The sequence below is a fragment of the Alosa alosa genome, chromosome 17, assembly GCF_017589495.1.
Source record: "Alosa alosa isolate M-15738 ecotype Scorff River chromosome 17, AALO_Geno_1.1, whole genome shotgun sequence".
NCBI classification, from domain to species: domain Eukaryota; kingdom Metazoa; phylum Chordata; class Actinopteri; order Clupeiformes; family Clupeidae; genus Alosa; species Alosa alosa.
In genome coordinates, this window is record NC_063205.1 from 6,498,476 (window position 1) to 6,520,200 (window position 21,725).

The window sequence follows — 21,725 nt, forward strand, 5'->3', positions numbered from 1 at the left end:
AGCCCATGCATGCCACCAGCCCATGCTACCTGTGCCCATTCCTTGCACCACCCAGCCCATGCTACCTGTACCCAGCCCATGCCTTCCAGCCCATGCTGCTGTACCTGTGCCCATGCTACCTGTGCCCATGCTACCTGTGCCCATTCTGCTGTACCTGTGCCCATGCTACTGTACCTGTGCCCATGCTACTTGTGCCCATGCTGCTGTACCTGTGCCCATGCTACCTGTGCCCATGCTACTGTACCTGTGCCCATGCTACTGTACCTGTGCCCATGCTACTGTACCTGTGCCCATGCCTGTGCCCATGCTACCTGTGCCCATGCTACTGTACCTGTGCCCATGCTACTGTACCTGTGCCCATGCTACTGTACCTGTGCCCATGCTACCTGTGCCCATGCTACTGTACCTGTGCCCATGCTACCTGTGCCCATGCTACTGTACCCGTGCCCATGCTACTGTACCTGTGCCCATGCTACCTGTGCCCATGCTAGCTGTGCCCATGCTACCTGTGCCCATGCTACTGTACCCGTGCCCATGCTACTGTACCTGTGCCCATGCTACCTGTACCCATGCTAGCTGTGCCCATGCTACCCTGTACCTGTGCCCATGCTACTTGTGCCCATGCTGCTGTACCTGTGCCCATGCTACCTGTGCCCATGCTGCTGTACCTGTGCCCATGCTACCTGTGCCCATTCTGCTGTACCTGTGCCCATGCTACTTGTGCCCATGCTGCTGTACCTGTGCCCATGCTACCTGTGCCCATGCTACTTGTGCCCATGCTGCTGTACCTGTGCCCATGCTACCTGTGCCCATTCTGCTGTACCTGTGCCCATGCTACCTGTGCCCATGCTACTGTACCTGTGCCCATGCTACCTACCTGTGCCCATGCTACCTACCTGTGCCCATGCTACCTGTGCCCATTCTGCTGTACCTGTGCCCATGCTACCTACCTGTGCCCATGCTACCTGTGCCCATGCTGCTGTGCCTGTGCCCATGCTGCTGTGCCTGTGCCCATGCTACCTGTGCCCATGCTACTGTACCTGTGCTCCATGCTACCTGTGCCCATTCTGCTGTACCTGTGCCCATGCTACTTGTGCCCATGCTGCTGTACCTGTGCCCATGCTACTCTACCTGTGCCCATGCTAGCTGTGCCCATGCTACTGTACCTGTGCCCATGCTACCTGTGCCCATTCTGCTGTACCTGTGCCCATGCTAGCTGTGCCCATGCTACTGTACCTGTGCCCATGCTACTCTACCTGTGCCCATGCCACCTGTGCCCATGCTACTCTACCTGTGCCCATGCTAGCTGTGCCCATGCTACTGTACCTGTGCTCCATGCTACCTGTGCCCATGCTACTGTACCTGTGCTCCATGCTACCTGTGCCCATGCTACTCTACCTGTGCCCATGCTACTCTACCTGTGCCCATGCTACTGTACCTGTGCCCATGCTACCTGTGCCCATGCTACCTGTGCCCATTCTGCTGTACCTGTGCCCATGCTAGCTGTGCCCATGCTACCTACCTGTGCCCATGCTACTCTACCTGTGCCCATGCTACTGTACCTGTGCCCATGCTACTGTACCTGTGCCCATGCTACTCTACCTGTGCCCATGCTAGCTGTGCCCATGCTACCTGTGCCCATGCTAGCTGTGCCCATGCTACCTGTGCCCATGCTAGCTGTGCCCATGCTACCTGTGCCCATGCCACCCAGCCCTACCATCATTCCCTTACAGGCCACTGCATGCTAGCCCAGCCCTTAGCCACCACGCTTACCACCAACCCTACAGGCTACCGCATGCTAGCCCAGCTCCTTAGGCCACTACGCTAACACCGCTTACCTGTACCCATGCTACTACCTGTGCCCATGCTACTCTACCTGTGCCCATGCTACTGCCTGTGCCCATGCTACCAGCCCATGCTACCCATGCCCGGTCCCATGTGTACCTGTGCCCATGCTACTGTACCTGTGCCCATGCTACTTGTGCCCATGCTGCAATGCCTGTGCCCATGCTACCTGTGCCCAGCTTTACCTGTTGCTTGTATACTGTACCTGTGCCCATGCTACTGTACCCGTGCCCATGCTACTGTACCTGTGCCCATGCTACCTGTGCCCATGCTAGCTGTGCCCATGCTACTGTACCTGTGCTCCCTCTCACACGCGGGCTCTCCTCCCCAGGTGATGCTGGCCGAGCTGAAGGGCACGGATGAGGTGTACGCGGTGAAGGTGCTGAAGAAGGACGTGATCCTGCAGGATGATGACGTGGACTGCACCCTGACGGAGAAGCGCATCCTGGCTCTGGCCAGAAAACACCCCTACCTGACCCAGCTCTTCTGCTGCTTCCAGACCAAGGTAAGGTCACAAAACCATGCTATGTTACACACTTCAGCAGTTTCAGTTACCATAGAATAAATAATTTCCTTAGTGATCATATTTGATAAAGAATCATATATGTGCATGTATGTATTGCAGGGCTGCTCTATTATGACAACAATTATTGTCATAATTATTTTGGTCAATATTGAGATTGAAAAAAATAAACTAAAAAGAAAATGTAGAAAATAGTCACTGGAAGTCAAAATTGAAATTGAATTTTGATTAATTGCACAGCCCTTTTGTATCACCTGTCTTATGTGGTCAGTAAATGTCCAGGCTAGGATATGGAGTGTCATTTCCTGCCCTTCTTTCAACAGAAGGGGGTGCAGTAAGCTGCACTTGCTTTTCACATCGAGGGGAAATCACTGTGCAGCGCGGCTTGTGCTCAAAAACAAAACTGGGCTGTCTCACTGAAGACCTATGATTCATACTCACCGAGCAATGTGTGAATGACAGAAATCGAGGAAAAGCAAGGCCACCGTGTAAAGAATCATTCTTCTTGATGTTTAGACAGTGACGGGCGTACGTACGCAATAGCAAGCCAGAGGCTGGAGGAACATGGAGAACATGTAGGGGTTCTACCCACATGGCAGAACAAAGCAGGACAGATTCTCCTTTTCCATTGCATCAGTGACTTTCCATTGCATCAGTGACACTGAGCGTGGTCTGTTATGATGCTATATCTGTGAGTGGGTGTACAGTGCAGGGGCATGCTTGTGTGCGTGGGGTTTCATGCTGTCCTTGCAGGAGCTCCACTTCCACCACCATGCTGACAACGCTAATCATTGTTTGTAGCCTTGGTGCAGTTCAAATGTTTTCAGGATGGAATCATCTGCTGATTCACTCATTGAGTTACACAACAACATTTCTGACAGTTGAATTGCTGACCTCTTAGAGGACATCCTCCTGACATTCATGTTGACCACCAACTGTTTGTGTGAGCAAACCCATGTACCACCCACATAAACAGACAAGTCCTCAGCTCTTGGGTCAAAACCACAGCCCCAGACCATGTGTGCTATGAAGGGCATGTCTGCACTTCAACAAGCAGGCCAGTAATTAGCAGACTCGTGGAAATGGAATTTACTCTCTGTGTCGCAATCCCACGCAACCTCGCACTGACACAAAACAGTACACTCAGCCATTATCTGTCAGTTTGTTCTGTGATTTGTGTTGTCTTCAGGACCGCCTGTTCTTTGTGATGGAGTACGTGAATGGGGGAGACCTCATGTTTCAGATCCAGAGGTCCAGGAAGTTTGATGAGCCGCGCTCACGCTTTTATGCTGCCGAGGTCACTTCTGCGCTGATGTTCCTACATCAGCACGGAGTTATCTACAGGTGATGCTTCTGTCCAGTCAGCACCTATACACCCCACTCCAAAAACATATTTAAAAAATCTTTGTATATTCCCACAAGGTGTTTGGGTGCTCTGAAAATGATAACCAAAATGATTTTTCAGACTTGTGAGGTCTGCTGTTCAGACCCTGAAGGGATTTATTTTCTGTTCATTGCTTTTTGTGAGAGTGTTTCTACTTATCTCAGTAAGGAACAAATATGTCTTCTGAAGGCTTAAACAGAGCCCAGCCAAAAATTTAAATAAAATTTGTATCAACTTTGAGGGACAGCTATGACCATGCAGGATTATCCAGACCAAACGTGACGATTTTGCTACATACTATTCCTATTTATGTATCACCATGCAAAATTTGAGCCTCCTACATGGTTTAGTTCTTGTGCTGTGGGCTTGTGAACTTTGACAACCAAAAGAGGCTGGACAAAATCGACACCCCCCTCCCCCTGTAAAACTGACTGTATCTTGGAAAGTATTGATCTTACATAAGAGTAATTTTACAGTGTGTCTCCTGGGTAACATAGGTACACCTGGTAATTTTTTGAGACCTAAGTGCGTGGGCCCTGGTTGAACTGACGTGGAATGACCCTTAAAGATCATTGTACAGGAGAAATACAGACCAAATGCATATTATTCATTTTTTCCACTTGTTGTCTTTGCCACTGTTTACCCCTCATGACTACTAGGCCTATATAATAAAATGTACTTTTTTATAATAATTGTTGAAAGGGCTGTTTCTCTTTGTCTTTGCTCTGCTTAGGGACTTAAAGCTGGACAATATTCTGCTGGATGCGGAGGGCCACTGTAAGCTGGCTGACTTTGGCATGTGCAAAGAGGGAATCCTGGATGGAGTCACCACCACAACCTTCTGTGGCACCCCAGACTACATCGCTCCAGAGGTACAGTATAGTAGTCTTCTGTGGCCATTCCCACTGCTGATAACTCACTGATTTAAAATGCTGTACAGTGCTCCACAGCGCTACACCATTCTGTTTGGTTATTGACTATGTGATAGAAAGTGAAAGAGAAATGACATTTAGGTTTTTATATTCACTCCTCACTCTCTAACTTTACATTACACACACACACACACACACTCCACACACACACACACACACACACACACACACACACACACACACACACACACACACACACACACACACACTCTCACACACACACACTCACTCACACACACACACATACACACACACACACACACACACACACTCACTCCACACACACACATACACACACACACACACACACACACACACACACACACACACTCACACACACACACTCCACACACACACACACACACACACACACATACACACACACACACACACACACACACACACACACACACACACACACACACACTTGTGCATCCACAGATCTTGCAGGAGCTTGAGTACGGGCCGTCGGTGGACTGGTGGGCCCTGGGCGTGCTGATGTATGAGATGATGGCGGGACAGCCTCCGTTTGAGGCCGACAACGAGGACGACCTGTTTGAGTCCATCCTGCACGACGATGTGCTCTACCCCGTCTGGCTCAGCAAAGAAGCGGTCAACATCCTCAAAGCGGTGAGGCCCTGTGTTAACCCAGAACCTGTCCACAGTTACTTTCACTTTTGCACTCACGCATTCCCAGACCCGTTTTTTTTGGGGGGTCATTTGTCCTTTCCCGCTCTTGTCCATGTCCTACAGTAGTGTCTCATGTGCATATTTGTCTGATATCTCCTCACCGGTTTGGATGCTCCTAATGCACACGTCATTGCCCTTATTGCAACCATGTCTTCATCACAGTTACTAAGTTTGCTGCACTTGCTCTCGTTGTGGTTTGTGGGTGAGTGTGCCTCTGTGTGCCTCTGCATTCTGTCTGTGTGTCTGTGTGTGTGTGTGTGTGTGTGTGTGTGTGTGTGTGTGTGTGTGTGTGTGTGTGTGTGCACAAACATGAGCGACTGTACATCTGGACGATTGTGGAATTAGATGTGCGGCAGGGTGGTTGAGATCTCTTATTTTTGTGTCTGCTTCTCTCGGCACAGTTCATGACCAAGAACCCCAGTAAGCGCCTGGGCTGCGTGGTGTCCCAGGGCCTGGAGGAGGCCATCAAAGCCCACTCCTTCTTCCGAGAGATCGACTGGCTGCTGCTGGAGCAGAGGCGAGTCAGGCCTCCCTTCAAGCCTCGCATCGTAAGCAAGCACAAACGCTTCAATCTCTACAACTGTACATGACACACACACGCTTCAATCTCTACCACTGTACATGACACACACACGCTTCAATCTCTACCGCTTGACACACACACACTATGCATCCCAATGCATATAGTGTTTCCACTTTCCACAAAGGACACACGCGTATATCACATGCACACACGCGTATATCACATGCACACACACGTATATCACACAGGCTGAATGGAACATACAGATAGCAGTGCAGCAGACATATAGTTTGTTGATAATGTATTTTTATGTCTCTTGTCTTGGGTCCCTGTGGTTTAGACAGTCTCAGCCCGCTTCTGCTTTCCCAGAGTGAACTGAATATGTGTGTGGTGAGGTGTGTCTTTCAACCAGTTAGCGTAACAGACGCTGAGATCCAGAGATAAAGGCCGAGAGAGAAAGGTCATGTAGAGGCCAATATCATGTCACCGCTCGTGTGCCCTTCTGCCCTTGTCGTAACCCTCTCTCTGACTTCCAAATGCCACCACATTGGTTTCCCTTAGCTACCACACTATTGTGTCTGCCTGTGTGTGTGTGTGTGGTGGGTTTTAGATGCTTTTGGTTTCGTTGTATAAGATATTCTACTGCAGTTGTTTTTAGATTATAATAATAATAATAAAAGTTTCACCTTTCATACACAGAATTGTACATTTGAAGAACACAATATTCTACAATCACTTTTCTTTGCTGTTTAGATTGCAACATTTTAGAAAATGACATCATAAGACTGGCAGCCTTAAACCTCTTACCCCCACACAAGTGTGGCACTTATTCAGGAAGAAACCTTGAGCAGAACCTGACTCCCATCTGCTTCTTTTTGATTGTACTTGCTCTATTCCTTCTTCTGTGGTATAGCCCTCATGCTCCTCTGAAATAAGAAGCACTTGTGACCACTCCTTTAAAAAATCATAAAGATTATGTTTGGAATCCCCCGTGTTAACGTAAACACAAGGGAGAGCACAACAACAAGAGATGACTGAGAGGTGCCATTACAGTAGTGTTGCTTTACTCGTATATGTGCACTGCAACCGAAAAGTTTTCAGGCCATTTCAAGTGTTCCACATCTTGTGTCAGACTCATTTAAAATGGTTTAAATTCTTTTTTAGCTACACAGTACACACAATATTCCAATACTCCACAAAAAAGCGTTTGGAGTGTTTTGTAAATTTAAGTATATATATATATATATATATATATATATATATATATATAAAAACATATACATACGTTTTCAGACCCTTTGTTATGATGCTTGCAATTGAGCTCTGGTGCATCCTACTTCAATGGTCCACCCGTGCCTAAATTAATTCATTGGACCTTTTTAGGAGAGGCACACATCTGTCTATAGAAGGTCACCGTCTCACATTTGATGGTGTGTGTCAGAGTTAAAACCAAGCCAAGAGCCCGTAGACCTGTCAAAAGTCAAAGTCAAAGTCTGCTTTATTGTCAATTTCTTCACATGTCAAGACATAGAAAGAGATCGAAATTACATTTTCCACTATCCCACGGTGGAGACAAGACATATTTTACCAATTAAGTTCACAGACAAACATAACATTCAAGTAAACAATATAAAAAGTAAATAAGAAGGCACATACAATGAAGAAATAAGAGCAGCAAAATGTATGGCTGAGGTAGTTCTGTTTGACCTAAGTATGCAAGTGGCATAGTGGTGCAAGTTATGTAAGAGCAGCAGAAGTGTGTTCAGAAGTGTTTTCAGGACAACAGGACAACAACAACAAGTTGCAAAGTGTGCAAGTGTACAAGTGGAGTAGTGCAAGGCAGCCATTGTGGGTCCAAAGTCCAGGATGTTATGTAGCTGAGGGTGGAGGGGGGAGAGGGGGAGAGAGTTCAGCATCCCAACAGCCTGGTGTATGAAGCTGTTGGTGAGTCTGGTGGTGCTTGGGAGCGGGCTTCTGTACCTCTTCCCCAGAGGGGCAGTAGATCAAACAAATTGTGAGCGGGGTGACTTGCATCACTCATAATTGTGGTCGCCTTGCGGGTGAGGTGGGTGGTGTAAATGTCCTTCAGGGAGGGGAGTGAAGCACCAATAATCCTTCCAGCTGTGTTCACTATGCACTGCAGGGCTTTCCTGTTGTATTCAGTGCAGCTTCCGCCCCACACAGCGATACAGCTGGAGAGGATGCTCTCAATGGTGCCTCGGTAGAATGTTGTCATGATGGCTGGTGGAGCACTTGCTCGCCTGAGTTTCCACGGGAAGTAGAGGTGGCGCTGAGCTTTCTTCGCCAGTGATGCAGTGTTGGTGGTCCAGGAGAGGTCTTCACTGATGTGCACCCCCAGGAATTTGGTGCTGCTCACTCTCTCCACCACAGCACCGTCGATGGTCAGTGTTGGGTGTGACCTCTCCGGAAGTCTACAACAATCTCCTTGGTCTTGCTGACGTTCAGCAGGAGGTTGTTGTCCCTGCACCCGGTGGTTTTTCCAGGTGGGTGAGGGCTGGGTGGAGGGCAGAGCAGATTGCATCCTCTGTGGACCGTTTGGCACGGTATGCAAACTGAAAAGGGTCCAGGGTGGGGGGAGAATGGATTTGATGTGTGACATGACAAGCCGCTCAAAGCACTTCATGATGATGGGTGTCAGTGCCACGGGGTGGTAATCATTGAAGCTGGATGGAGCAGTTTTCTTCGGCACAGGTATGATGGTGGCAGCTTTGAAACATGATGGGACGATGGCTTGCTTCAGGGAAGTGTTAAAGATGTCTGTGAAGACATCCTTAAGCTCCTCAGCGCAGTCCTTCAGCACACGACCTGGGATGTTGTCTGGGCCTGTTGCCTTACGGGTGTTGATAGCAGCAGTGATAGCTTCCAGTTAGCCCGAGTGATGATGTCTTTTGTGTGGGTCACATCATCGATGCACTTGGTGATGTAAGAGGTTACAGTGTCTGTATACTCCTCTATGTCTGTCTGGTTGTTGTAAGTGGCTGCCTGCTTAAACATTTGCCAGTCTGTTGTGTCAAAGCAGTCTTGAAGAGCATCGGAGGCTCCCTCAGGCCACACTTTTACCTGCTTACGAACCGGTTTGTTTGCTTTTACTCTTTGTCTGTATGCGGGCATTAGCATAACAGTGATATGGTCAGAAAGTCCAATGTGGGGGAGGGGGGTGGCTTTGTATGCTCCTTTGTGTGTAGTGTAGACCAGGTCCAGGATGTTGTCTCCTCTTGTTGGAAAATCAACATGCTGGTGTAGCTTTGGAAGAACAGTTTTAAGATCTGCATGGTTAAAATCTCCAGCGAAGATGGTAAAACCGTCTGGGTGTGCCGTCTGTTGTTCACTAACAGCCTGGTACAGTTCACTAAGAGCCGCTTTCCTATCGCTGTTATTGTTGGTAGGCACGATGTATACTGTGACTAGCAGAATCGCAGTAATTTCCCTTGGCAGGTAAAAAGGACGGCACTTTATGATCATAAACTCCGCCAGTGGTGAGCAGTGTTTGCATACTACTACAGTGTCCCGGCACCATTCGTCGCAGATGTAAACACAGATTCCTCCTCCTGTGAGACAGGGTTGTGTGAAGACACAGATCTGGGAAGGATACAAGAAACTTTCTGTATCTTTGAAAGTGCCCAAGAGCACGTCAGTGCAGCTCAGTGCCTGGTTTCTTCCACACACACCATTAGGAATTGCCATTTGGAACTATTTGGCCATTGTGGCCAAATAGTTCAGTCTTTGGTTCATCAAAACCAAGGATTTTACCTCTCATATAGTCTGAGAGTCGTTGAAGTGCTTTTTGGCAAACGGCCGGCAAAAAATGGCTTCCGTTTGGCCGCTCTACAATAAAGGCCTGGTTGGTGGAGTGCTGCACTGATGGTTGTCCTAATGATGTTGTAAGCTTCTCTCATCTTTACAAAATAACTCTGAATCTCATTCATAGTGACCATTGGGTCATTGGTTACCTGTCTGACCAAGGACCTTTGTCCTCCATTACTTAGTTTGACAGGGAGGCCAGATCTTTTTATGGAGGATTGGAGCATTGTATGTAGATTGATAAGAAAAAAAATGAATTCAATCCATTTCAAGATGAGTCTGAAACATAACAAAATGTGGGAAATGTGAAAGGGTCTGAAAACATTCCAGTTGCACTGTATTAGATTAGAATAGATTAGATTAGATTCAACTTTATTGTCATTGTGCAGAGTACAAGTACAAAGACAACAAAATGCAGTTTGTGTCTAACAAGAAGTGTAAAAAAGCTGAAAAGAACAATGTTATATACAGTATAGAAAGTATAGACAGGGGGCTTAGTTGGTTGGTTGTTACTAGGATGCAGAGCTAGAGTTCAGTAGGGTGACAGCCGCAGGAAAGAAGCTTCCTTTGAACCTGCTGGTTTGGGTGCGGAGAGACCTGTAACGGAGGGGAGTGGGGTGAACACTCTGTGGTTTGGGTGTGCGTATGAGCTATGTAAGGGGGAAAGAGTTGTTTGCTTTCAGTATGTATGTGTCAAGTATGTTTTCAGTTATGTTTTGAATGAGGTGATCTTGCTTGATGTTGTAGTAGGGTATTCCAAAGCCATGGCAATAATGAATGACCTGCCCCCTCCATAACTAGGCTGTTGGGGGGGTACTACCTAGATAGATAGATAGATATAGATACATACTTTATTGATCCCCAAAGGGAAATTCAAGATACCTGGGGTCCAGTGTGATGAAAAGTAAAGAATTGCAGGTTAAATGAAAGCTTTCACATTTTAATTACTCCTGTAATACACTCACCCACTTTTTTTTATCTTGCGCAGAAAACCAAACGAGATGTAAATAACTTTGATCAAGACTTCACTCGAGAAGATCCTGTCTTGACACCCGTGGAGGAGGACATCATCAAACAGATCAACCAGGACGAGTTTAAAGGTTTCTCCTATTTTGGAGAGGAGGCTCTATCCTAAAGTTAATCCTAAACTCCTATTACCCCCCCCCCCTGCACAACACAGACACAAACACAAAGATACTCCCATACAGATAACAGATATAGAACCACAACACACACACACACACACACACGCACACGCACACGCACATACACACATACATGCACGTGCACAGACACACGCACACACACAAACACACAGACACATGCATGCACACACACACACACACACACACACACACACACACACACACACACACACACACACACACACACACACACACACAGACACGCACAGACGCACAGACACACAGACACACACACACACACACACACACAAACACACACGCACAGACACACACACACGCAGACACACAAACACACACATACACGCACATACACACAGACACACACACACCTATCTTTATTAGTGGGGTGCTCAGCTGGCAGTAGTGTGGAGGTTTGAGATTGGGCTAATGTAATCTCTGGATATTGAACATGAACTTGGTGGTATTTCTCTGGCTATTTCTGTTCAATACCCAAAGAAGCACTTATGTTACCTAAATGACTTGGACTATTGTTACTGAACATACTGAAGTCGGATGCCTAAGATGATAGATGGATATGTTTTTTTTTTACGTTTTATTTTTTTGTTGAGTGGTTTTGAAAATGCACTACCTGTTACCAAAACAGAGATACCAATGATTGTATTAGAGTCCAGCTCCCGTTCCCTGCTTTACTGGTAACACATTGCAATCTGCTCTTTGGACAACTAAGAGACAAAAAAATGTAATAAATGTATATTATTTTTCATTTTAAATCATTGTTAAAAGGTTCAAACTTTGTCTGCACGGGTGACAGTGACATTTTGCAGTACAAATGCCTTTTTTAAGAATCAATTCAGGTAACTTATGGGAACAGTTTTATAACTTAAAAAAAATGTGGTTTGCTACAGCTACAGTGCGAGGCTGTGTATTGTATGTGTGTAGTGGGGGCATGTATGTCGGGGAGGGAGCAGTTATGGGGCCCACGCAGGGCACAATGCATGAGGGTGCATGCAGTGTCCGTTTGAGTTGCTATTTCCGTACGTTGAGTGCATCTGTTTCAGAGGGCTGTGCCTGTTTGGCCTGGCTGCTGCAGTCTTCTCCTCGTGGCTTTGTTTGGTTGTGGATCGGCCAGACAATGATAAGACTCGTCGGGGGCCTCTTCACAAAAGGCCCTCTATAGTTTCGAGAAAAAAAAAGCCCATGGAGGCTTGAAAGACGTTTCTGAGTACTGCATGGTCAGGAATACTCCTGTGGTGCAAGTCTATGGAGAGCGGACAGAACTTACGAGACTCTGAGGAGTCATGCAAAACCTTCACTGGTCTATTGGTACAGTATCTTTAAGATTTAGACTGGGTCCTTCTCTTGTCCAGGAGCCTGTAGAGGGGCCCTGGTGCATTGCTGTCTGTAAGCAGAAGCACACAGAATGTTTATTTCTCACTGTTGCATGCGTCTCTCTGCATCTTTCCTCTGACACGGCTGGCTCCTGTCGATGGGCTGTTCTCTGTGTACCAATCACGTCCAGGGCTTTTTTGACTGTGGAATGGCGTGTACGGACATTTGATCCCCCGCAAATTAAGAAAACAATCTTTTTTTTTTTTACCCCTCCTCTCATGTTGCTCGGTGTTGTGTTTGTTTACATTATTTTTGCTTTTTGTTCATTTGCCCGATTATGGTATCCAAAGCTACAGGAAGTAGTTATATTTTGTCTTTCTTTTCACCTCTTGTGCTCCGTAATCATTTCAAACTCTAAGGAAGCGAAGGAGACCTCTCAGGCTCACTAATTAAATGGAGCACAAGGAAGAATGCCTCCTCATGTGCATGTTTTTTCATCTCATGGTCTCATTTTTTGTAATTGTTGCACATTGTCCTTTGAAACAGCTTATACTCCACACAGTCATTCCATATGTCTTACATGCGTACATTGCTCCCCCTGAATTCCAATAGCACCAAGCATAGGGCACCTCAGAAATCAACACCAAGTACCCAGTACCAGCATTCACCCCAAACACAGCTGGCCAGGAGCTGGATGATGCCAAAAGCTGTCATCTCTCATCTCTCTATCCCTTTGTGTTTCTCTTTTATCTTTCCTTTGCTTCTTTTTTTTATTGTAAATGAAGTTACACTTTTTTGAGTATAGGATATTAACAATGTTGTTTGTCTTAAAGTCAAAGAAATGCATAAAGAATTACCTCTTAAATTAAGTGCAAAATGTTTTTGGCTGAATATTAAATATTTTGTGACTACAGTATTATAACACTCATGTTTTGATATGTATGATAGTGTGGTGTGTATGATATATGCCAGTGTTAGATTATCTGTCTGTTGAAGTTTTTGTGTGCAGAGGTAGCATTATTTTAGCAGTATCTTGTGTGAAAGTTTTATGTGCCAAAAATACTGTAAGCTTAAAAGATGTGAATGTGCTCGATTTATTAAATAACTCCTATTAAATAAGTCAAAACGAATAAAGTCTTGAGTCCATAAATTCCATACATTAACACGCATCATATGTCGCACATTACAGAGCTGAATAGACTCAAAAAGAAAGCGAAAGACAAATGGGAAAAGGGTGACTATATATGCAGCGCACGAGCTCAGCACTAGAAGTTGGGTTGATTTCTAAAGCGATAGAGCACTGATTTGGAGTTTGTCACCGTGGTAGAAAGAGACAGTCACGGTGTGTAGAATACACGGGTAGGTTTCAGTTGGCATCTAGCGCAATCTTCCTGAACTTGGATCCTTTTCCCTTTTCTTGCATCCGCATCTTGTTTGGGCAGCAAAGATCAACCTCACCACTAGTCAAGTGATGGATGTTGATGAGACTAATCGTTACTCTCAATTAAGCTAATTTGAGTCATCTCGTATGCTCAACTGGTCTGCAAGCTCAACATTCCTCAAAACAGGCGGACTCGAGCACTAGAGAATGACAGCTGTGGAGTCAAAGAGGTAAGTGGAGTTGTGACACCTCAATCATCTTGCGAAATTGACCAACATTGTCGCCATTTCTTCGATCTAATTGCATGGTGGATAGCTGTGGGTATAATTTCCATGGGTTTGTATTACCTTAATATTTACATAATAGCCACATTTGTGTTTTTTACAGAAGTATTGTGTGATTAGTGTATGTATGAAAAATACTCTGACAATACCACATAACTAAACAATACATGTGCATACCCTGTTCTGTACTGAACGCCGACCGGAAAACATCCTCATACGACGGGGCCTTGGTGGCTGCACCTCACGGGCAATGTCATGAAATGCGACCGATAGGGCATAATTGGCTTTTTTCTAAATGTAGCCTATGTACAATATATGTACAACCTCACATTTAGATAAGAGAGTATCTAGCTCTTCTAGAAGCGATGCTTTTAGCCAATTAAGCTTCGATCCTCGACCTCAAACAGAGAAGATGTGACGTCTTTGGCTACACGCCTACAGGTGTAGCTAGCCTTATTTTGTACCTTTCTTAGTAAACCTTCCTTGAGCATACTATCATATTTTTGTAAACTTATATTCAGATATCAAGTATTTTGTTTATAGATAAAGGTGCTGAGAAATGCTTAACACTTCCCATTTTGACCTGCTAGGCTACTATTAACCCTCCTGTTTTGTTCATGGCAGTGACCGATTGACAATTCTTTTCTCTCAAAAATAGTGTTAACTTATTCTGACTACCATGAGGCTCCTTGACTTTGTTAACACAGGGCATCTGAACACACAAAACAAATTTTGATATTTTTTATAACAATTTCAGTGTTTTATTTAACTTTAGAACACCTATGTGTATTTCCGGTCAAAAATGACCGGCCATTAGAAATGAATGGGTGAGCAAATGGTAAGTGTATAAAGTTGAGTCCAGGTGCATACTTATTGATCAGATGGACTGTATATGTGCTTCTGTACATTAAAATATACACACAAAGCCACCCTCACTCCCCTTCTGCTTCAATTCCAGCCCCCACTGGAACCTTTCCCCAATAGAATCTTCCCCGACTTGCATGAGCTCAGGTCCGTGAGGCCTGTAGGCCATAGCAAATGGAAGTACAAAACTGTTTATATTCAATAGAATACAAGTTGATACAAAGGTCTATCACAACATTAGATGATAATATGTGTGTTACTATGGATTTATAACAAGTTATAATCCAGTGGTCAAAGGAACACAAAACTAGTAAACATAAAATGAACACAACAGGAGGGTTAAAACAAATGTGTTGTCCCTATCTGGACACAGAGATGTGTTAAGAACAACGCACGTTGTGTTGTTTTTAACACAAGTTGTATTATTTTCAACACACATTGTGTAACAAATAAACAAGTAAACAACTCAAACTGTGTTGTCCTTATCTGGACACAGCAATGTGTTAAAAACAATGGAAGTTGTGTTGTTTTCAACACATTTGTTTTAAGAGTGCAGTAACAATTCTTAGAGTACTTAACACTGTTCCTAAGAAAGTAAACACTAAAATGCTGCATATTATGGAGAATATAAAAATATATTTTAGTAATCTCATGGGTTGATGAGTGAAGACCCTTTTTGGTCAAATTTTCCTTGTCCCCTCACCAGGCCCCTCTCAGACCGCCGCAAGGAGAGGTCTCGTGAGGCAGCACGCTCTCGCCGCAGTAAGGAGACGGAGCTCTTCGTTCAGCTGGCCGAGCAGTTGCCCCTACCGGAGAGTGTCAGATGCCACCTGGACAAAGCCTCCGTCATGAGACTGGCCCTCAGCTACCTGCGTACTCGTAGACTCCTCAGTGCAGGTGTGTGTGGAGAGACACGTGTTTCTCGGGGGTGTGTTTGTGCTCTTTGGCTTTATTTTGTTGATGTGGCCTCAAGGAATTGTGTCCAGTCACAGACTGACAGAGCCGGACAGTAATGGAGTACATTTACTTGAGTACAGTACTTGAGTACAATTTTGAGGGATCTGTACTTTACTCGAGTATCATTTCTGGGGAGTACTCATGACTTTACTTAAGTACATTTGAGAGGCAAATATTGTACTCTTTACTCCACTACATTTCTATCCATAACCGTGAGTACCCGTTACTTCTTCTAAAAAAAAAGGAAAAAAAAAATCTCGGAAACCCTTCATTTGTTGTTTCCCTCTCAAACGTGATTGGATTGTGCAGGTGCCACTGATTGGGAAAGCCTATCAGCAATCACTTTCAGCTTTCCGCCAAAGTCAACTCCATGGTCAGATTTAGATAAGAGATGAAACCATGGACGAAACAATGGATGAAGACGCAGCAGGTCCATCCTGGGAATGTGCCAACCTGTGGCCCCACCTCGCCAGACTATTTCAATTTTCTGAACAAGTTAATGATAGTTTTCACTTCAATTACAAAATAGTATTTTGTATTTGAAATACGTTTTTTATATACATGTATTATAAATATTGCCCATCCCTGGCAACATGGTAAAAAGATGAAAATGACTTGATTTTACTTTCAATTCCTTTTACATTCTTCAAGGTATTAACATTAACATTTTTCATAACTCCATGTAGGACGTTTCTGTACATAAATGTAAGCACTGTAGCAGTAGTAATGCCATATTTAGAAAATGTACTCTTGTACTCTTGATACTCAAGTACTTTTAAAAACAAGTACTTCAGTACTTTTACTTAAGTAGACATCTGACTGTTGTACTTTTACTTGTACTTGAGTCAAATTTAGCAAAGGGTATCTGTACTTTTACTCAAGTAATGAAGCTGTGTACTCTGTCCGCCTCTGCAGACTGAGCGTGTGAGTTGTTTACACTTTCATTTTCACCCTCTTATTTCACAACCAGGGTACCCTACCAAACACGTAGGAGATGGCAGACAGGAGAATCAGCTCTCGCTGCAGTCCCTGGAGGCATTTCTTCTGGTGATAACGTCAGCTGGTGACATGATCTATGTCACAGACAACATCAGCAAGTTCATGGGCCTGTCTCAGGTGACCGTCATATACTCTTACAAATACTTTTTTTTTTGTGTTGTGAAGCCATTTTTAAATAGGATTGTTTTCTCCTTCTCTTTCAGGTGGATCTAATAGGACATAGTATCTATGACTTTACACACCCCTGTGACCATGGTGAAATTCATGAAAACCTCAGTATTAGAGGTATGTGTTTGAGCCGGGTGCTGTCATGCCTGTCTTATTTGAATATTCACTGATACCACACCATTTCAATGTAAACTCTGCCTCCCTATCAGTTACATAGGGCACAAGATGAGCAAAACAGGGGAGCAGAAACAGTGAGATAACACTGGCTAATAGGCTCTAGTACTTAATAGGATCATCTAGTTTACAGTCTGGCTCACTAGGATGTACCCATGAAGCCACCCTAATGAAGCCACCCTAATTGAAGCCACCCTAATTGAAGATAGGTAACAAGATGCTGAAGTTGAAACTTGTCACCTTGTTGAGAACAGACAGAATCTCAATTTTTAGACACAACATATTTTTGCAATGCAAGGACTGAAACTGAAACAGAAATGTTGAGTGTGAAATGTGATGATGACGCTGAGGTGTGATGTGAACTGCAGGGTCTTCTTTTGGCCTGAAGTGCGGGGGAAGTCTGACAGAGAGAGATTTCTTTCTAAGGATGAAGTGTACTGTGACAAACAGAGGACGCACTGTCAATTTGAAATCAGCCAATTGGAAGGTGAGGGAGGGCACACAACATATGAATTCACACACACACACACACACACACACACACATAGGGAGAGAGAATACACACACACACAACACAACCTAGTTGAGGGCTTTCTCTTCTGCATACACTACCGGTGAAAAGTTTTGAAAAGGTTGGTTGCTTTGAAGAGCCTAAAATATAAAACATTTACCTTTGTGTAATGTGTACACTTTTATTTGTACTACACAACCCTACATGTGTTATTTCTTAGCTTTGAGTTGTGTTCTACAATGTACAAATAGTTAAAAAAGAAGAAATGATAAAAGAGTAGGTGGTTCAAAACTTTTGACTAGTACGGTACTTTTGACTGGTAGCAATTCTAAGAGAATTCTAAGAATTCTTAGTAAACACTACTCTTAGAATTGCTACCCCTGTGTGCATTTACTACACACCACAACCGCTGGGTTTCAATTGCTCTTCACACCACTGCCCTTATCAACTGCAACTCACACCACTGCTCTGTCCACTTCTCATCTGATCTCTTATTGGGAATTTACACCACAATCAGTTGCTTCTGTCTCTGTCAACAATGGGTTTTCCATGTGTTTTTCTATATGTACACTTCCCATACACTTTAATGTAGAAGTGAAGTGTAAAAAAGTGTTGCTTTCCTCTACTTTTAAAGGCTTTATATGTGTGTAAAGCACTGACGGTGTGAATTGACACACTGATTCTAATGGAATCACTGACGATAGATGGACATCAGACGGGCGACTTCTGGTGTAAATTCCCAGTTAGCTGTTGGAGTCTGATATCTCTTATCCTGCCATCGCTACTTTACTTTCCTTCAAGTTCCACTGTTCCTCCTTTTCCCTTACAGCTTGTGGGCAGCCGTGGCCTACTGGTTAGCACTTCTGACCTGTAACCGGAGGGTTGCCGGTTCGAGCCCCGACCAGTAGGCCGCGGCTGAAGTGCCCTTGAGCAAGGCACCTAACCCCTCACTGATCACCGAGCGCCGCTGTTGATGCAGGCAGCTCACTGTGCCGGGATTAGTGTGTGCTTCACCTCACTACACACTGTGTGCTGTGTGTGTTTCACTAATTCACGGATTGGGATAAATGCAGAGACCAAATTTCCCTCACGGGATCAAAAGAGTATATATACTTATACTTAAATGGCGCTTCTACAGGTCAGCCCCCTCTACGACACATAGAAGTGCAAATAGCTGTCATTTACACATAAAATGTTACATTCAAAACAATGGGAATAATATCTAATGCATGCAAGTCGTTAAATGCATTTGGCAGGTATTACACTGCACAGGGCATCTGAAGTTGTCCAGCTACAGTTCCACCTTCTCTGCTGAGTGTCCAGCGCTAGTGTGCGCGATGCTCCTGTGTGAGCCGATCCCTCAGCCGCCCGGACCAGACACGCCCGTCGGCAGCCACATGTTCATCAGCCAGCACAGCTTGGACATGAGATTCATCACCTGCGACAACAGGTAGCAACAGAATCCTCAACTATACTATACTATACTATACTATACTATACTATACTATATTATGTTATACTATACTAATGTATATTATATTACTACACTATAATGTTTCCCTCATGGTGTGTGTGTGTGTGTGTGTGTGTGTGTGTGTGTGTCACAGAGTAATCAAATTGTTGGGGTACCAACCAGATGAACTTTCTAAACGCTCAGTGTATGACCTCTACCATCCCCTGGATGCTACAAACATGGCCAGAAGCCATCGGATCTGTGAGTCTCTTATTGCATGTGTTTTCCTACTCCGTCAGATAGTGGAACTGAAAGTAACACATTCTAGTCTGAGATATGGTGACAGACAGGCAGATGCCGTGTCTTGGATGGCGGTTTCTTCTACATGCTAAATTTGAACATTTAAATATGAATTAGATTACATAACTTGGACTGATCTGTATTCTGTTCTATATACATTATATATACACTATATACATGTACATTTTGTCTTTAATGAATCCATCCCATTTGTAAATCAGTACATCAGTATTGTGCAGATGGCTATGACACTGATCTGTGAGGGGGGCTTTTGTGCCAGTGTGTATCATGGGACAGGTGGTGAGTGGGCCCTACCGGCTGCTGGCCAAGTGGGGAGGCTTCGTGTGGGTGGAGACTCAGGCCTCAGTGCGCCCCGTCAGCCCCAACAACCAGTCCCACGTCGTATGCCTCAACACGGTCCTGAGGTAAAGCACACGTCATGCTGCTGTGCCATTTCTCCTTTAACCCTTAAAGGTGTCCGGTGTGATGGGAATGTTGGAAAATGAACATTCTAAAGAATATCTGGGTTCATTGAATTCAACATAGAATTTTAGAGCCTTCAATTGTTGCGGAACAAGAATCTTATGTTAGAATGTTCAAAAACCCACACCTTTAAGGGAAGCTGGATAAAGGCCCATTCACATCAAGAACGATAACTATAAACAAATATCGTTCTTGTTAATATGAATGACGACATTCACACATAAACTATAACGATAACGACATGAAGAACGATATAGTTGGGGATCACTTTCAGAGCGATTTTCAGAACAATAAAAAGCTAATAGCCAATCAGAACCCGTTAAATTTTAACCTTCACATTCATTGACACAAAGAGAGACTTTGTTTATCGTTGTTCAGTGTGAACGCTTTTATTGTTATGGTTATAGTTATCGTTATCATTATCGTTCTTGGTGTGAATAGGCCTAAGAATATGTGTGTAGAAATGCAGAACACTCTGGCAACTCTGCTGCTGGCAACTTGAGTTGAGCACTGACACGTCATGTGTGATGTGTTGCTCTCTTTCTGTTTGTTCTTTCCTTTTCACTCCAGCAACATAGAGGAGCGCTGGGTCGCTTTTTCTTTTGAGCAGACAAAGGCCGCACAGAAACAGGGGTGTCGCCCTGTACCCAGCAGGCTGAAGCAGGAGTCGGCAGCACTGCCCCAAGCAACAGAGGCCAGCCTGGGCTACTTCCAGCGTGAACCCAGGCAGTTCACCCCTCTGCGGTCCGGTGCGCCCTCCCACTCTTACTTCACCATACATGCGCACCTGAGCTCTTGCTAGACGCACGGCATACCTGCCTGCAACCACAAATACACCTCTACCTCAATAAATTAAATACACCAGCACAACAAGGACCATAATCCATTAATGGCTATATCAAAATAAGATAGAATGATTTGTACTCTGTTACAATAGGTTCAATACAATAAGTATTGGTCACGTTTTAAAATTAAAGTCTCATGAGCTATTTTTCAGCAGACAGATGGTCATGGTTCTTCCACTGTCTGACATTATTGTCTGGCACCTGCGGAAAACTTTTCTTTGGATGTGCGCACCCACTCTCAAAAAAACAGCAGACAGATGGTCAGACATTTTTTTAAACATGGTATATTATATGTATACCTAAAGATGTTAGTGGTCAACTGATATCTTAGATGAGGATATGTCCTGCTGCACATTCCAAGCAGAACATGGTCCACATCAGGAAGTCACATCTAGTATGTTGGGTACTTTCTGTCAATGCCCAATTACCATTGCAATGCAACACAGAGTGTTTCACCACACGTTTGTACACTGCTCTCACACCTCACAAAAGTTTACACAGGCTGAACATGTCAGTCTGAACTGTAATATGCAAGTGTTTCATTAAAATAATTGTGAATGTCTAAATATCACCTCCTACTGTGATGTATCCAAGGAAACTGTTTACTGTTATCACATAAATTCTCTTGTGGTTGGCAGACTTTTACATGGATTAGCTGCTCTAAGCATAAGTATAAAACAATTTCTCATTTTTTAAGGTTGTTACAGGCAACTAGTACTGGCATCATCTTAAAATTATTTTTTTTATATAAAGGGCCTATGACCATTTGCAAGATCTCTTGTTCCAAATGAATGCTGAAACATTAATTCATTTTTAATTGAAATTGCTATTTGCAATTAGCAAATTGTGAAAGTCGCAATTAATCGTGCCACTCACAACTGATTACAGTATTTTGTTACAACATGATGAACGTGTACCAATATTTTTAAATGCACCATAGACTGCAGTATGATGAATGTACAGCAAAAAAAGACAAACAAAAGCAGTGCTGGTCCTGCCTAAGTAGTAATATTTCAATAATTTTCAAATATACTACATAGTGAACGTTGAACTGAATTTGACTTTCAAACATTAAATTGCAAATCAAATTGT

General features: G+C 44.3%; 2 protein-coding genes across 2 annotated transcripts in view; both read left to right on the top strand.

Moving 5' to 3' along the window:
• prkcea (protein kinase C, epsilon a) overlaps positions 1-10,996 on the top strand; it is a 32,928-nt gene extending 21,932 nt beyond the window's left edge. The window contains exons 10-15 of the mRNA XM_048268050.1: positions 2,177-2,350; positions 3,558-3,712; positions 4,486-4,624; positions 5,126-5,314; positions 5,776-5,922; positions 10,708-10,996. Coding sequence (XP_048124007.1) covers positions 2,177-2,350; positions 3,558-3,712; positions 4,486-4,624; positions 5,126-5,314; positions 5,776-5,922; positions 10,708-10,854 — 951 coding nt within the window. The 3' untranslated portion in view covers positions 10,855-10,996. The remainder of the gene's footprint in view (positions 1-2,176; positions 2,351-3,557; positions 3,713-4,485; positions 4,625-5,125; positions 5,315-5,775; positions 5,923-10,707) is intronic.
• A 2,806-nt stretch (positions 10,997-13,802) lies between these two features.
• LOC125310980 (endothelial PAS domain-containing protein 1-like) lies at positions 13,803-21,066 on the top strand. The gene is made up of 9 exons (XM_048268780.1): positions 13,803-13,825; positions 15,450-15,640; positions 16,671-16,816; positions 16,903-16,984; positions 17,410-17,528; positions 18,809-19,002; positions 19,160-19,266; positions 19,586-19,730; positions 20,359-21,066. The coding sequence occupies exons 1-9, from the start codon at positions 13,803-13,805 to the stop codon at positions 20,588-20,590; spliced, it is 1,239 nt and encodes a 412-aa protein (XP_048124737.1). The 3' UTR covers positions 20,591-21,066.
• Positions 21,067-21,725: the final 659 nt, after the last annotated feature.

What these genes read in the sequence shown, in the direction of transcription:
- LOC125310980 (XM_048268780.1), top strand. Translation starts at nt 13,803, where the DNA reads ATGACAGCTGTGGAGTCAAAGAG. An exon ending in TGAAAACCTCAGTATTAGAG is followed by an intron (nt 16,985 to 17,409) that starts GTATGTGTTTGA and finishes TGTGAACTGCAG; the next exon opens with GGTCTTCTTTTGGCCTGAAG. An exon ending in TGAAATCAGCCAATTGGAAG is followed by an intron (nt 17,529 to 18,808) that starts GTGAGGGAGGGC and finishes TGCATTTGGCAG; the next exon opens with GTATTACACTGCACAGGGCA.